At 50.8% G+C, this 14,966-nt stretch overlaps 1 protein-coding gene across 1 annotated transcript; it reads left to right on the top strand.

Moving 5' to 3' along the window:
• The first annotated feature begins 215 nt into the window (after positions 1–215).
• LOC144161700 (uncharacterized) lies at positions 216–9,428 on the top strand. The gene is made up of 2 exons (XM_077692321.1): positions 216–385; positions 6,700–9,428. The coding sequence occupies exon 2, from the start codon at positions 6,846–6,848 to the stop codon at positions 9,426–9,428; it is 2,583 nt and encodes an 860-aa protein (XP_077548447.1). The 5' UTR covers positions 216–385; positions 6,700–6,845.
• The last annotated feature ends 5,538 nt before the right edge of the window (positions 9,429–14,966 follow it).

The following is a 14,966-nucleotide window of genomic DNA, read 5'->3' as shown; positions in this document are numbered from 1 at the left end:
TGGAGGCCGGAACGGGAGCGGCAAAAGAAACCCTGGCTAGCGGCAGTGGCCATCGCTATGGCTTCGCTGGGAAACCAAAAAGGAAGGGGGAATATAAGCGCCGCCCCTTACTTAGGCACAACATATTTCTTGTTGTTTATTGTGTCGGCCACGCGGGGTAGGGGGGCGTCAGTGTCGAGGAAGATAAAGAAAAGGTGCGTGTGCGCATGCGCGTGCGGCGGGGCTCTTTCCGTGGCGGTTCTTCGACGACGGCAACTGGGTGGGCCAACTCCGTTCCAGCTCCCAGCCCTGGCCGATACCGGAAGTGAACCCGCAGCTGTGTCCCGTCGCATGATCCGCAGCTAGGAGACCCCTGCGCGCTCGAAATTGCCCGGCCGACGCTAGAGTGAGTCCTCCCGAAACGAACTCTCCGTGCCACCCTGCCTACGCCCGCAACCGGCGTCGCGCCGCCCTGCTTGTGAAGGTTTTGGCGGTTCCGGCGCGTCGCCGCTGGCGGTCGTCGGCAGGGTGCACGTAGCTTGACGCAGTGTCTGTTCTGCCGGCGCCGGCAAAATAATTTACCCGAAATTACACCGGCTGTCGTCGCCCATTGGCTGCCCGAAGTCACATGACACGTGCCGGTAGAATTCCGGAAAAAGTAGTCTGCTGGCGTCGGCCGAATGTTTTTCGAAATTTTCCCGGGGGTGGAATTTCGAAGTGTAGAACCTAAAGAAGCATAGCCAAACCAGCCTCATGTAACCTATCATGACCTAAACTAACCAAATCCTACGTAACTGAACCTAACTTGACCCAACTACGCCGAACGCAAACTATCATAAACCCAACTTAAAACACAGAAGTCCTTTGAAACCGTAGTCTTCAGTTTAAAAACGGGCACGAGGCCACACCCACACGGCAGCAGCTAAAAGGTGGATTATTGCACAATATTTATTCCATAAAGGCTCCACGTCAACTAATCACAAGCGGCTGCCGGTTGAATCTCGGAAGAAATTATTGTGCCGGCACGGTAGAATAGACACTAAGTACACCCGTACCAAACATCTTGGGCCCGGTTGTTGGCTACCTGAAGGACTAATAGCATCCTAAGTGACTATTGACTTGGGAATAATAACCAAACGCGCGGTGATTTCGAGAATAGCAGAAGGATCGACCACTGGATGGGGAGGATCGACTCAAGGACTGCGCGCCTGTCCTTATGGCTAGGGAAGATTTCGGAGCAGCAGGTAGGGCCAAAGTTCAGGCGTGGATTATGTGGCCGGTGTCGTTTGTCAAGACCTCGGCCTGGGTCCGAGACTGGGGTTTTTAAAGCCTGACAGGCCTACTTTTGCCAAGCACCGCAAGGGCAGAACTAGGCGGTGCTTCGTAATGCGTATTGCCTTCATAGTGCCTGCACCTGGGTGCCATGTGGTACCTGAATACACATTTTTGGCTTTTTTTTGGACATTTGTATGGCCAATGCAAGCCTTGTGGACTAATATTTATTTTTATATATACATGTGATTATAAAGTAATTTAATGCATGCAATATGACATGCAGCAGCTCAAAACAGGGACAAAGAAAGTTCCTTGTCCCCGTGGAATTCGGTGCTACAGTGTGAAGGTCATGCAATCAACAAGCCCAAGTTTATTCTATCCCGATATTTGGGCGCATGTTAAAGCTCCCCACGGGGTCGAAGTTAATCCGTAGCCCCCACTGCGGCGTGCCTCATAGCGCAAAGCCAAATTTGTCCTTTGGCCTGGTCGTATAGTTTGTGAGGCTCCCCTTTCAAGCACACATCAAGGGCGCTTGCAAGAGGAAACTGTGTTAGGTGTTGCCGTTAGGTATTAAAAAGGTTAGGCTTTGAATTAGGTACAAACACTCAACTTTCTGACATCCTTTTTGGCCGAAAAGCTTGTAAAACTATAGTCCCATGGCGAACAGCTTTAAAAGGTGTTTAGTTTAAAACATTGTGCAAAGACGGAAAAAAGGTGTTCGTGTGAACTCCCGAAAAGAGCTGCAATGTTGCTCGACACCCTAAATAAGGGTGTGGGCAGCGTAGCTACGCGTGACGGTGTGGATGGGCCGAGCGCGCAGCATGACATACCCATTCCATCCGCACACGTCACATTTGACCATCAAATGAATTTAGAAGGAAAACCAACGGGATGCATGGGGACGGCGAATACATACTTACTTGGAAATACATCTGATCTTGATTTTATAGCCAGCAGAGGAAAGTCCTCCGATAGTAGGGGGGCTTTTCGCAAAAATATATTTAAGCGCTAATTTCGGAATTATGTGTTCTAATGTGACCATGTACAAATCAGCATGCGAATTTCCAAAAACTTTTTAATCGCGAGGTAGTTATTTTGTTCAATAAGACATAGAATTTTTTTAAATACCAAACAGTTATTTCTTGCCATCTCAACACCATTCAAAAAGGGTGTTCATTATTTCAACACCCTTTTCCCAAAAGGGTGTAAAGCTGCAAATTCGGGTTTTGGAAACTAAGACAAAGGGTGTAAAGAAAAAAGGACCTAAGAAAACGGTCGTAATAAAAGACAGCGAACAGAGAAGAGGGTGTAACGGACCTCCAACTTTGTAGATATTTCATACCCGTTACACGGCTGGACAGAGCATTTTCCACAAGCGGAGTATGTTTTGTACCGCAAGAAGTTTTATACTATAACAATTGGCATAATTTAGTACAAGCGAAGCTGTTTAAGCTTGAACTAGGTTCAGTATCGTTAGCGGAAAAAGACAAAGAACTGCGCCCCTGTAAAAGGGGCGTCACCGTGGATAAGGTATGAAGACAGTGGAGCCGGCTTTGGAGCCTGTTCGAGTGCGGTCGCAAAGTCGCAAGGGATGAGCACCTTATACAATACCATTTCAGGGCAACTAGTCTTTTTTTAAATGCGAATGCATTTCTTAGTCGGGGGTTGTGCGGTCTGTGCTGGCGTCCGCACGCAGGTGTTATCTCTCCGCGCTCCTCTTCGCCCCTAGCAACAGCTGTGGCGCGCCTAGCAACCGGAGCAGGTGGTAGCTCGGGCGGGAGTAGCGGAGGGCAAGGGGAGAGGAGGAGCGCGCGCGGGCGTGTGAAGGCGCTCGCATTGCGGAGCTCGGGCGGAGTAGCGGAGAGTCAGTGGAGAGGAGGAGCGCGCTCGGGCGTGTGAGGGCGCTCGCATCGCGGAGCTCGGTGGAGAGAGCTCGCGCGCGGGGCGTGCGTGTTGCGCGGGTCTCTCTCTCCTCTCCGCGTACCCTCTCTCCGCTCGCTGCGCTCGGAAAAATATATATAAATGGAGTTGAGCGCGAGCCTCTCTCCGTGACTGCTTGCCGCAGCGCACTCATCGGTGCACCCAATGCATTCGCATTTCCGCACAATCCCCTTCGGGGAGGTGGGGGGAGTTTTTTTTATTCTTAAACCCCCCAAAAGTGGCGCAGCTTTCAATAGTGGTGCAAGTCTCTAGCTCGGGGTCGACCTAATTTGCTTCCTTTTTAGATCCGCTGTCAGTGCGGAGGAAACACTGGAACAGCCTTGTAAAATCCGGTTAAACTTGACCTCATCCCTCAGTGCGTATCCTAGCTTAGCTAAAACAACCCAAACCGTAGCAAAGCGTAGCAACTCCGGAAGAAACTAAGGTGACCACCAGCTGCACTGTTCTTTTTTTGCAACTGAACACCTATTTACACCGTTTTAATACCCTACACAAAGCCACGCGGGCTGCAGTCAGTCTACACGCTTTTCATCACACAACTGTCGTCTTTTTTTATTTTAAAGATCAAATTGGTATTTCACGTGCCCAAGCTAAATTTGGGGCCTGGGGCGCATCGTATATGGAAACGAGCGATTAATGCTGGCGAGCAATTTTTTTTTTGCTTTTGAACATTTCTTACGAGTAGACGAGGGTATGAGGGGTTGTCTTGTCCTTTACAGTGCAATATACACGCATGCATGGCCTCACTTAATGAACAGCTGAACACCTTTTCCACACCCCTTCCACACCCTTTCAACAGCCTAAGAAAACCCAAGGCTGTTGAAGGTGGTCAATACCATTTTTTTTAACACAAAAAGGGTGTAGAGCTAGGAAAAGGTTCTTGCGATTCAAGAACAAGGGTGTAATGGGCTCCCAACACCCTTTTTTGGCCAAAAAGGGTGTAAAAGGGTTTAGTGTGGTACTCCGTTTGGTAGTATTCAACGCGGGCGTTTGGAATAAAAAAGAACCTCGGCGAACGCAGCATGATTAGAGTAGAACGGTAAGGCAACGACAAACAAAGACGAAATAGTAAACGGGTTCAAAGAATATTGTCAGGCACTTTTTGGTTTAATACCAAGCTTTGTAGATATTTTGCTTCCATGGATGCTGAAAGAAAAGAATGGCTACAAAGGCTTTAATCGGTAGAAGGTAAAGACGCAATAGATAACTTCAACCTAGGCAAAAGTCGCCAGAACCAGATAGACTCAGCGCGGCCTTTGCAAAATGTTTAAATACGAGCTATCCTGGGTTCCCTCGAGAATGTACAAAGAAGCCTATAAATACAACGCTCTGCCTCCGTCATACGCTGCTACGCATAGTACTCTAATCCCCAAAACAGAAGAAATAGAAAAGCTAAGGAATGTGAATTCCTATTGGCCAGTTTCTTTAACCAATGCAGCTGATAAAATATTTACAAAGCAGGCTTCAACAAGTTCGTGATTGAATTGTGGGCCCGTATCAAACATATGCGGTATCAGAGGCCGCAGCATGTTTACAAACATCCACACGGCGAGCTGTGTGTGTGCTGACGCCGCGAACGCCGGAGTGGCGGTTATCCAGATTAACTCGGAAAAGGCGATCGTCTGCGTATGCCACAACACTGTTTTCAGCTCTCGAACATGTAAACGTTGGTAATGTTAGTGAAGAAGGTTTTGCCATTGCATACAGCAATTGCATTACTCGTCTGGTGGTGAATAACAAGTTGCGAGCAACCATCGATGTGCAATGTTCTGTACGGCAGGAATGCCCCCTTAGCCCCATGTTCTGTACGGCAGGAATGCCCCCTTAGCCCCTATCGTTTTAAATGTGCAGTGGTCGCCACATCCCGAACTAGGATAAGTTTATTGCAATTAATTTCAAAATTCTGGTCGCTCGTTATGTTATCAGTTGATGTATTTTAAAGTCACTTAATTCTAACTGCTGGATTGCGTAAATTCTGTTAATTCGTATTTTTTGCTTGTCCTTGCCGCAAACCATTTCGACAATTTGCCGCTTCTAGCTACACATCTGCATCCCAATGTCGCTAACAGTCACAGATAAAGCCGATAACCTGTATACACGCGTTAAAGCGAAACCGCGCAAGCCAACAATCGCGTGGCTATTGAACTCGTTTAAAAACAGCGCGGAAGACAGGACTAAGGTAGGATCAGACGACACAAGCGCTTGTTTTCAACCACAGGAACTCGGCCAGTTGGGTAGCGGTTCGCCGGTATCGGTGAAAACGCTGATGTCCGCCACCAGGTGGGGCTTCACGGAATCATGAAGCACGGAGGCAGCCTCTGAAGAAAGTCATTCGGTTCCCCGCCTCAGAATGTAAGGAACGGCACAACCGCATTCGGTGCCCTTTGGAAGGGCCCAGGGGTCCGACGAGGAAGGAGACTTCAGGAGGAATTACGCAGTTCTTGATCGAGTAGGTGAACAGCGTGCTAGGCACGTCGCAACTACAAAAAGATCAATTAACATTGAAGGGTTATGCAAAACAATATATGTGCGAAAGAGCCCGATGTAACAGGAATAAATTGCCAAAGGGTGTAGTGAAGCGCTTGTTCGTACATGATATCGTTTGAAAACAGCGCTTGTGTTGTCTGTTCTTTCCTTAAATCCGTCTTATGCGCTGTTTTTAAAAGATACAATGCACCGAAAATCCCTTCCGTACACCCTTTTGGGTTCAACTTGCTGCGCTTGCTCGAATCGTGAAGTTACTTTTGAACTCTCATACAAAGATAAAGCAATCATTCATTTGTCATTTTCTGCAACAATGAATATGATTGCTGGAAATGAGCGCATATTTTTACACAAAAAAAGGGGAAAAGGCAGGTTTTCAGCTGTACGTAGTCGAAAGCCAGAGATGAAAAACGCGTCCGCAATGCGGGAGAAAAGCCTCGGATGGCCTAAACTGCGCGGTTTCCAGGCTGGCGTTTAGCGATATCTCAAATGGGTGAGCCAAAGTACGTGACCACCTAGCAAGCTCTTCGGTATGGTGGACCACAACTCGGGTAAACGGCGGGCTATTGCGCCACTGGCACTACAGGTTATATTTACACAAGGCGATCTCCCAAGAACCACTGTAAACATGCACGAAAAAATGCAGCGCTCATACCTCAATAAAAGCAGCATGAAGGACCCCCTTCTTGGTTTGTGTGAACTCGACTATAGCCCCGCGTCACGTCACGTCGTATACCTGTAAGACTAAGGGGTGCCACTAGCATTTTGGTCATTTTACCCTTGCTAGCGTGCGTTGGTGTATAGTAGGTCAGTCTTAACGGCGTGTTTCGCCCCGCTGCTTTGCGATACTGATCCTCGAGCTGAACGCCAGGCACCCACGTTTTCGCTATCATGAATGAAGCCCGGGTCTCGGTTAAGGAAAGCTTTCTTTCGGTAATGTAAACGTTCCGTCGGCATCGAAGCCTGCCCCGACGTTGCACGTCGGCCTCGTGCAGTTAACGCCCACCGTTGCTTTTGCAGGTTCCTCGCCACCGAGCCGTCCGCCCATTCGTACAGAGTACCCAGCGGCCAGCTGTGCAAACTGAACTTGCGGCGGCTTGACGTGAACCAGGGCTTCACTCACGAACAGTACAGTTCGTGCCTTCGCCCTCTCGGCTTTCATCAGAATGTCGCAGAAGCCAACCCTAGGCGCAGTCGTCGCCCCCGATCATCCTGCGCCTCCCCAAGTAGCAGCGGGCGGTCATGACGCCCAATCTGTGCCGACGCCTCCCCGTACGGCACCGGAAGCTCCTCCGCTGACCTCTGCTACGCCGCCACAAGTCGCCAATGACGTTCCGCCGCCGGCCTCCGCTACGCCGCCTCAAGTGGCCCCCGACGTTCCCCCGCCAGCCACTGCCACGGCGCCTCAAGCAGCGCCCCAGGTTCCTCCCCCGGAAGCCGCTACGCCTCCAAAGGCAGTTGCAGGACTCTCCCGCGCAGAGCCTCCGTCGCCCCCTCCGAGAGTTGTCGAATCTCGTCGACCTCTGGAGGGTCAGCCAGTCCAGTCCATCTCTGCCAACGCGCAGAGGGTCCCCGTCTCCGAGCCAGTCAAGGAGTACCTGGTGGCAGTCAAGACCTACGAGCAGCAGGTCGGACCCAACATTGTTCGCGGCAAGATGTTCGTCGAAAGCTTGCCCACCACTCCCATGGCCACGCCGGACGAGCGGAGGTTTTCCCCTCTGCCGGGAACGCGGTGCGACCCGGACATGGACATGGGACATGGCAGGGACTACATGTACGCGCCCATGAGCAGCGACCAAGGTCATCCGATGGGCGGGGGGGCACCGCCGAACGTGCAGCGAAGTCGCGAGGAGTTCCGCAACCTGGCTCTCGGCAAGGACATCGACCTCGCTAAAATGGCCGAAATGGGTCCCGAAGTGAGGAGGGTGTTGGACATGGGACGCCGTTTAGACCAAGTCTTGGACGTCGCCAACATGCCTAACGTATCCAGGGGTCGAAGCGGCTGCGCACAGCCTAGCGGGCCGATCATGGTGGAGTCTTACGGGAGACTGCCGCCTACCGGTTACGTTGCGTCGATGGGTAGGTACAGACTGGAGGCCTGTCCACGAGACCCTAGTTTGTACGGGAAGCACGAACCGCGGGTGGGCGGGCGTCCCAGTTACGAGGGGCCAAATTGCGCGAGGCGACCTTGCTCGAGAGAGAGGACGGCCTACGTCGGGGAGAATAGGCATACAAGGAGGTCTATGAGCAGGGCATCGGACATTTCGGACAGAATACGGCAAGACACTCACGAGCACCGCGCAGAGAATATGCTGGAGAAAATTCCCGCAGAAACTGCGAGCACTGATGACGGAGAATCAGACGTGCGTGTTCGTCCCAAAAGACACAGCATGCCGCACGACAGTAGGCCGCCGAGCCGAAATGTACGGCAAGACATCGACGAGCACCGCGCAGAGAACATGCTGGACAAAATTCGCGCAGTCCTGGCGAGCACTGATGACGGTGAACCAGACGTGCGTGTTCGTCACAAAAGACACAGCATGCCGCACGATAGTAGGCCGCCGAGCCGAAATGTACGGCAAGACATCGACGAGCACCGCGCAGAGAACATGCCGGAGAAAATTCGCGCAGACGCTGAGAGCCTGGATGACGGTGAACCAGACGTGCGTGTTCGTCCCAAAAGACACAGCATTCCGCACGACAGTAGGCCGCCGAGCCGAAATGTCCGGCAAGACATCGACGAGCACCGCGCAGAGAACATGCTGGACAAAATTCGCGCAGTCCTGGCGAGCACTGATGACGGTGAACCCGACGTGCGTGTTCGTCCCAAAAGACACAGCATGCCGCACGACAGTAGACCGCCGAGCCGAAATGTCCGGCAAGACATCGACGAGCACGGCGCAGAGAACATGCTGGAGAAAGTTCGCGCAGACGCTGAGAGCCTGGATGACGGTGAACCCGACGTGCGTGTTCGTCACAAAAGACACAGCATGCCGCACGACAGTAGGCCGCCGAGCCGAAATGTACGGCAAGACATCGACGAGCACCGCGCAGAGAACATGCCGGAGAAAATTCGCGCAGACGCTGAGAGCCTGGATGACGGTGAACCAGACGTGCGTGTTCGTCCCAAAAGACACAGCATTCCGCACGACAGTAGGCCGCCGAGCCGAAATGTCCGGCAAGACATCGACGAGCACCGCGCAGAGAACATGCTGGACAAAATTCGCGCAGTCCTGGCGAGCACTGATGACGGTGAACCCGACGTGCGTGTTCGTCCCAAAAGACACAGCATGCCGCACGACAGTAGACCGCCGAGCCGAAATGTCCGGCAAGACATCGACGAGCACGGCGCAGAGAACATGCTGGAGAAAGTTCGCGCAGACGCTGAGAGCCTGGATGACGGTGAACCCGACGTGCGTATTCGTCCCAGAAGAAACAGCATGCCGCACTGCAGTAGGCCGCCGAACCAAAATGTCCGAAGAGCGTCGTACGATGACGATGGCAGCAGCGACAGGCAAGAAAACTCGAGACCATGGCAACAGAGGTCGCAACGTGTCAAGAATTCCTCTTTGTCGTCTTCGTCTTCGTCATCGTCCGTAGACAGACCGCGCAGTGGGCGCTCGAAGCATTCCAAGCAGTTCCGGATTAGGAAATTTGAGGGCCATGGGCTACCTCATGAGCCCATTCTGTTAATCGTGGGAACCATAATGATAATAATGCTGCTGATGATGATTGTATTAAAACGGTGAAACATCTAATCCCGCATGTTGCGCTAAGTTATCAATAAAAAACAATAAGAATTAAAATTCATAATGTTATGGTTTCTGGAAACTGATTTCTGGGTGTCCTTTGTAATAATATTTAAAGGAGCCATGTAGAAAAATACAACTTTGTTATACTATTCGGAATATTTCGTGTTTTACAGCGTCCCCAGCGCTTGGGCGGCAGCAAATGATGCCGTATTCACTGAGAAATTAAACAATTTAGGTTGAAATATTGACTCTCCCGCCAAATCGTGTTTTGGGGACGTCTATAACGAAGGCATAACCGCGCGTATACGAACTTCCACTGCACCATTCGGCTCTGCAGCCTTGCTTCCGTCAAACCTCCCAGATGGCGATAGCATACGCAGCCCTCCGCCGTTGCTTTGTTTTAGACCGTTTTACACCTAGCTTGTTTTTATTACGGTAGCAAGCAATCGCTTCGTGAAACATGGGGTATGCTTGACAAACAGGGTCACGTAAGGCAACGTCCCTTACGCCAATCGGCCATGTAGCATGTAGCAAAGTACGGCGTAGCAAAGTACGGTACATGTAGCAAAGTACGGCGGCCGCCGCCGCCTTGCCGCTGCGCTGCTGTCAGTGTGGCTAGACGAGGCAAATACATTGAAGTGAAACACAGGAGAAGCAAAAAAAGCCGTCAAGACTATTATTATTGCTTTTTAGTTGCAAAACCCTCTTGAAAGGCGTAAAATGTTGTGAAGAAGAAGTTTTTAATTTTTTTGTCTCGCCACATCTCGCGAGATTGTTGCTATGACGACGACAAACGCTACTGCGTCAGGCTTAACAGCTAGAAAAACGCCCTTCTATCTGAAAAAAGAAGGCTATTTGTCGCTTGAAAATTGATGTGAGGGCAAGAGTGGACAAATTTAATTCGAAGTAAACGGTTTAGAACACGATATCGCATTGAGGGATTAGCGACGAAGCTGTTATCGCTGTGAAGCGGGCGGAGAGGGCGCCGCCATGTTTGGCAACGCTTTGCCGCTGCCGTCGACGGCGACGAACTTTTTCTGCCCCGGCTAGATCGGCGGCGGACGATGTTTTTCCGCCGCCGGGCGTCCAGCGGACGCCGCCGGGCGAAGTTCGTCGACTATTCGTCGCATAAACGCTCCATGTATTCCGGGCATTAAAGAGTATTACGTTGAGCGATAGCCTCAAAGATATGGTAATCTGTTCTACACATGTGCGTTAAAGGGGTCCTGAAATACCTTCCGGCGATGCATGGATGTACATGTAACCAAATAAGACAATGTATTATCAATCTCCTCCCGCAAGAATTTTGTTAAAGCGAAGAGTATTAGCTGAGAAATCGTAAATCAAAAACCGCGCATTATCGTCGCGCCGCGTCTCCTCCTCTTTTCAACTGTTGACGGCGCGCGAGCGCTCCCTCCCATGATGCTGCGCTAGTCAGCGGTGACGTACTTCCGCATTACGCTCCTCCGACTGCCGTCTGCTACGGGCAAGTTTTGTTGACACCATGAATTCCGCACTCCGCTCAAGGATGGATAAGCGAACGAAAAATCTGGCCGCATGTGTGCGGTGGCCTGGCCTTGCCCTTTCGCGGTGTGCGTTGCTGCCGTGCAGCACGTGACTTTTAATCGGCGGCGAACTCGCAGCCGCTGGGGAGGATCTTGCGCTCGGTCCCTTTCATGCACCGCGCACTGTTTATCCAAAAAGCGCCGTATCAGATGTGGCCCCGCTGGTGCCGGGTCTTATTTTGCGGTGGTGGTAATTCCTGCCGGCGCCATGTGAAAAAGATACAGAACCCGTGCACAAAACGCTTCAATCATGTGACCACTTCAGCTTGGGGCGACGCGTGGTGGAGAGCGGCAACGTTGGCAAAACATGCTCCGGCGCGGCTCTGAGCTTTCTAGCGCTGGAGCGAGCGCCTTTCTTTTACGATCTCAAACATCGGTTGCCTTGGCAACAAGGCGCAAACCGCCCCAGAGGTCAGTTACGGTTGCGTGATCCCGGTTCAGCTCGGGGCCCCACCTCGCGACATGTGGGCACTGCAGACGTACCACTCACTCTCATTAGGAAGTGTGAGATGCGTTTGGCATTACAGGAGGCGATGGTGTGTGTGTTGTGGACGCCTTTGTTTCGCGATGAAATGCGACGTTGTGCTTCTGCGGGTGGATAGTGCTTCCCATGGTCTGGATTATCTTTCTCGAGCGACGTACGACTCAACCTCGCATGGGGTATGTGCAGTGTGCGTGGCTAAAAGCCATTTCGGCTTGCGCGCCAGAGTTACGTGACTTGCTGTTCGTCCCCGCAAACCGCGCGCGAGGTGAGTGCCATTTACGACGGGCAGGAGGAGGCAACCCATCGTCTGTCAATCGCGGTTCAGACTTGCAACGCATGTTGTGACGTTGTGTTCGTTCAAAACGCATCTCTGGATTGTTTTGAAGTGGAAAAAAATGTATCCGTCAAACCCGGGCATTCGGCTCAGGGCGTTCTCTGCGATTGCACGAAAGAAGTGCCACGGGGCTTCAACGCTTTCTTTATGGAACGTACTCCGGTAAGAGAATATCCATGTCGTGTTATGGCCGTGTTGCATTCAATACGAACAGTTAAGCGTTTGTTTACACTTGTTTCGTTTGTCGTAAAATGTCCAAGCACTCCGGCAGTACGCTGGCAGATCAGCCGGCGAGTCGACGCTGAGCAGACGACTCATCTCTTTGCCGAAAGTGCGTGAAAAAGCCGCCCAATAGCAGGATGTCTAGCTCATGACGAACATCGGGGAATCGATGATGTAGACATGTGAAGATGGCGGCGTCCAAAAACACGAAGGAAAGGGTGAGAAAAAAGCGACAAACTTTGCAACAAAAGTGTGAGCTTTCCGCTGCGCGTAAAAGAGTAATACTTGGCCCAGATGACCTTGACGACCCAATCTAACGATTGCGCTACTTCATTTAGTGTGCTCAAAATGCCTTTCAGGGCCCCTTCAAGTTACAGTTTCAATTTCAGTCGCAACAAATAAAACAACTTGAAGTCAGATGCACCCCGATTTAATTGTATTCTTAAACGTATTTCGGTGACCACAGGCAAGCCCAATTTTCCCTATTTTGGACCCAAGACTAAAGAGATTTAAATTTTCAATGACTGATATCGAAGGCCATCCATGTCTAAAGCAATGATGACAGGTTTCATGCTTGCTTTGGACATGTACACACTGCAGCTGTTTTCAGAGGCCCGTTCTTCCACACGAAAATATGCGAGACTTGTCCGTATGAAAAAAAAGAAGGTGGCGACAACAGTGTTTGCAAAATCATTTTAGTGTGACAGCGCACAACCTGCATAAAACTCCTCATAAGATTTTCTGCGTTTTGGGGGAAACCGAATGCTTGTAATGCTGCTTTCTTTAGATAGTGACAGTGTGTCTTTCGTTTAGAGAAAACTGCACAAAGAAGGAATAACACCATCGTAAACGGCGGCTAATTGTTAGCTGAGTTGCACGCCGCAAAAAATTGAAATCTTGTATATTAAAAAAAGGCATGTGTGTAAGAATATAATCAATAGGATGCATAACAGGTGTTCCTTGGACGTGGTATCAAGCAAAAATATACAAATGTTCAACTTCTAAAAATGACTGGCAAAATCAAACACGGCGCCAATATAAAAATGCAACCACTGCGCTCGATTGTTGTCCATAACCCACCCTATGCGGAAATAAAAATATAATTGCTGTTCCAACAAGCAAGCACCCGATAATTCTGTAGCCGAGAATTTTTCGCACCCAAATATTCGCGCACCTGAATGTCCGCACAGAAATGTCCTGCACCGATCAAGCGCAGCAATCACAGCGCGATTAACTTTTCAGTGCTGTTCCTCGAAGCTTCTGAGACAAGCGGACTTCATGACCCGGTAGTTCGGTTTGCCAGCTCAACAAAAATAAAGCTGCAACACAGTTACGCGAATTCCGGCCGTGAAAACACGCAGCAACTCAGGCCCCACAAAGCCGGCCAGGGGAGTCGGTGCAAGCTGCCGAACCATCGGCTAACACCGCCACCTCGCGGCGCGTTGCGGAGTTAGCCAAATTACATGTTTTTGCTGGGGGACGCGCCGAATGGGACGGCCGGAGCAACGGCGCGCCGCCGGCAGCCGATCGCGGAGGCCACGCCGCCGGCAGCCGATCGCGGAGGCCACGTACTGACTCTCGGTAAAAGCCCAGGCAAGGAAAGCCAAGCGAAGGGGGCCCGCTCCGGTAACGCCGCTTGCCCCAGACCGCGCCACGCATGCGCAGTGGCGCTCCCGTTTGCTATCGGAACCGAGCGGAGCGGAGAAAAACGGGAGCTGAGACTCTCTATTATCTATTATCGCGCTACGCCGGCTTTCGCCACCTTCGAATCGTGGCATACTATATGGCAAATCACGCATTGGGGCCGGCGCGCTTCCAAACACAAGTGGCCAAAACTCGTCATCGTCGTCGTCGTCGTCGTCGTCGTCGTCATCATCATCATCATATCTATGCCCACGGCAGGAGCTGAATAGCAAACTTCCGCAAAAAAAAAAAAATAAAGGCATCTCCTATTAATCTCCAAATATCCAGGTCCTGTGCAAACTGCGACCTCGTTATCTCCGCAAACGTCTTGATCTCATCCACTCATCTAACTTTCTGCCGCCCCCTGCCACGTTTGCCTTCTCTAGGGATCTACTCTGTTACCATTAAAGGGGCCCTGAAAGGCATTTTGAGCACACTAAATAAACTAGCGCAACCGTTAGATTGGGTCGTCAACGTCCTCTGTGCCAAGTATTACTCTTTTACGCGCAGCGGAAAGCTCACACTTTAGTTGCAAAGTTTGTCGTTTTTTTCTCACCCTTTCCTTCGTGTTTTTGGACGCCGCCATCTTCACATGTCTACATCATCGATTCCCAGATGTTCGTCATGAGCTAGACATCCTGCTATTGGCGGTGAGATCTTTGAGTGGCGCCCCCTGGCTCTGACGTCGGCTTAGGGATTCCCGGCGCTGTCGTCTGCTACACTCCGCTTGTGAGGGGCAACAGTGCCGGGCTAGAAATCGCCTGCTTCGTTGCTGCAGTGCGTTAAAAAGTGTATTTTTAGCGACTCAGTTATTTTGCCAGCTTCTGACGCATCTGAATAATTTGAAGCTGTATCCCCCACAAGTTTGCAACACACGAAGAGATAGAGAACAACTTTCTTCAGAGTATCGGTCAGAAGATCGTGTGTAACTGGTCCTTTCTTGCTTATTCGCGAGGATCAGCGATCAGAGCTTCTCGATAAGTATTCAAAAGGCGTAGGCTTCCCTGCAGTATTTTTGAGATGCTCGTATGAAGACTCAACAGTCTAATACTACGTACCAAGCAGCGGCCTCTGCACGCTCATCGCACAGCAGGAAATAAAGCGGCTTTCTTCTGTTTCTTTCGTTGTCTTGTATCGGATTAATGTTTCTTGCTTTTTTTTTCTGCCCAACGCATTAATTTTGCTGCGCCGTCACCAACTTCTTATTAGGAGGTTTCGGGATGTTTGGGAGCCTCACAAAGGTCGTG

The sequence above is a fragment of the Haemaphysalis longicornis genome, unplaced genomic scaffold (genome assembly GCF_048455015.1).
Source record: "Haemaphysalis longicornis isolate Haplotype H1 unplaced genomic scaffold, Haemaphysalis longicornis Haplotype H1 scaffold_12, whole genome shotgun sequence".
NCBI lineage: Eukaryota > Metazoa > Arthropoda > Arachnida > Ixodida > Ixodidae > Haemaphysalis > Haemaphysalis longicornis.
Note: the sequence above shows the minus strand (reverse complement) of the source record. Positions and strands in the feature narration are given on the sequence as shown.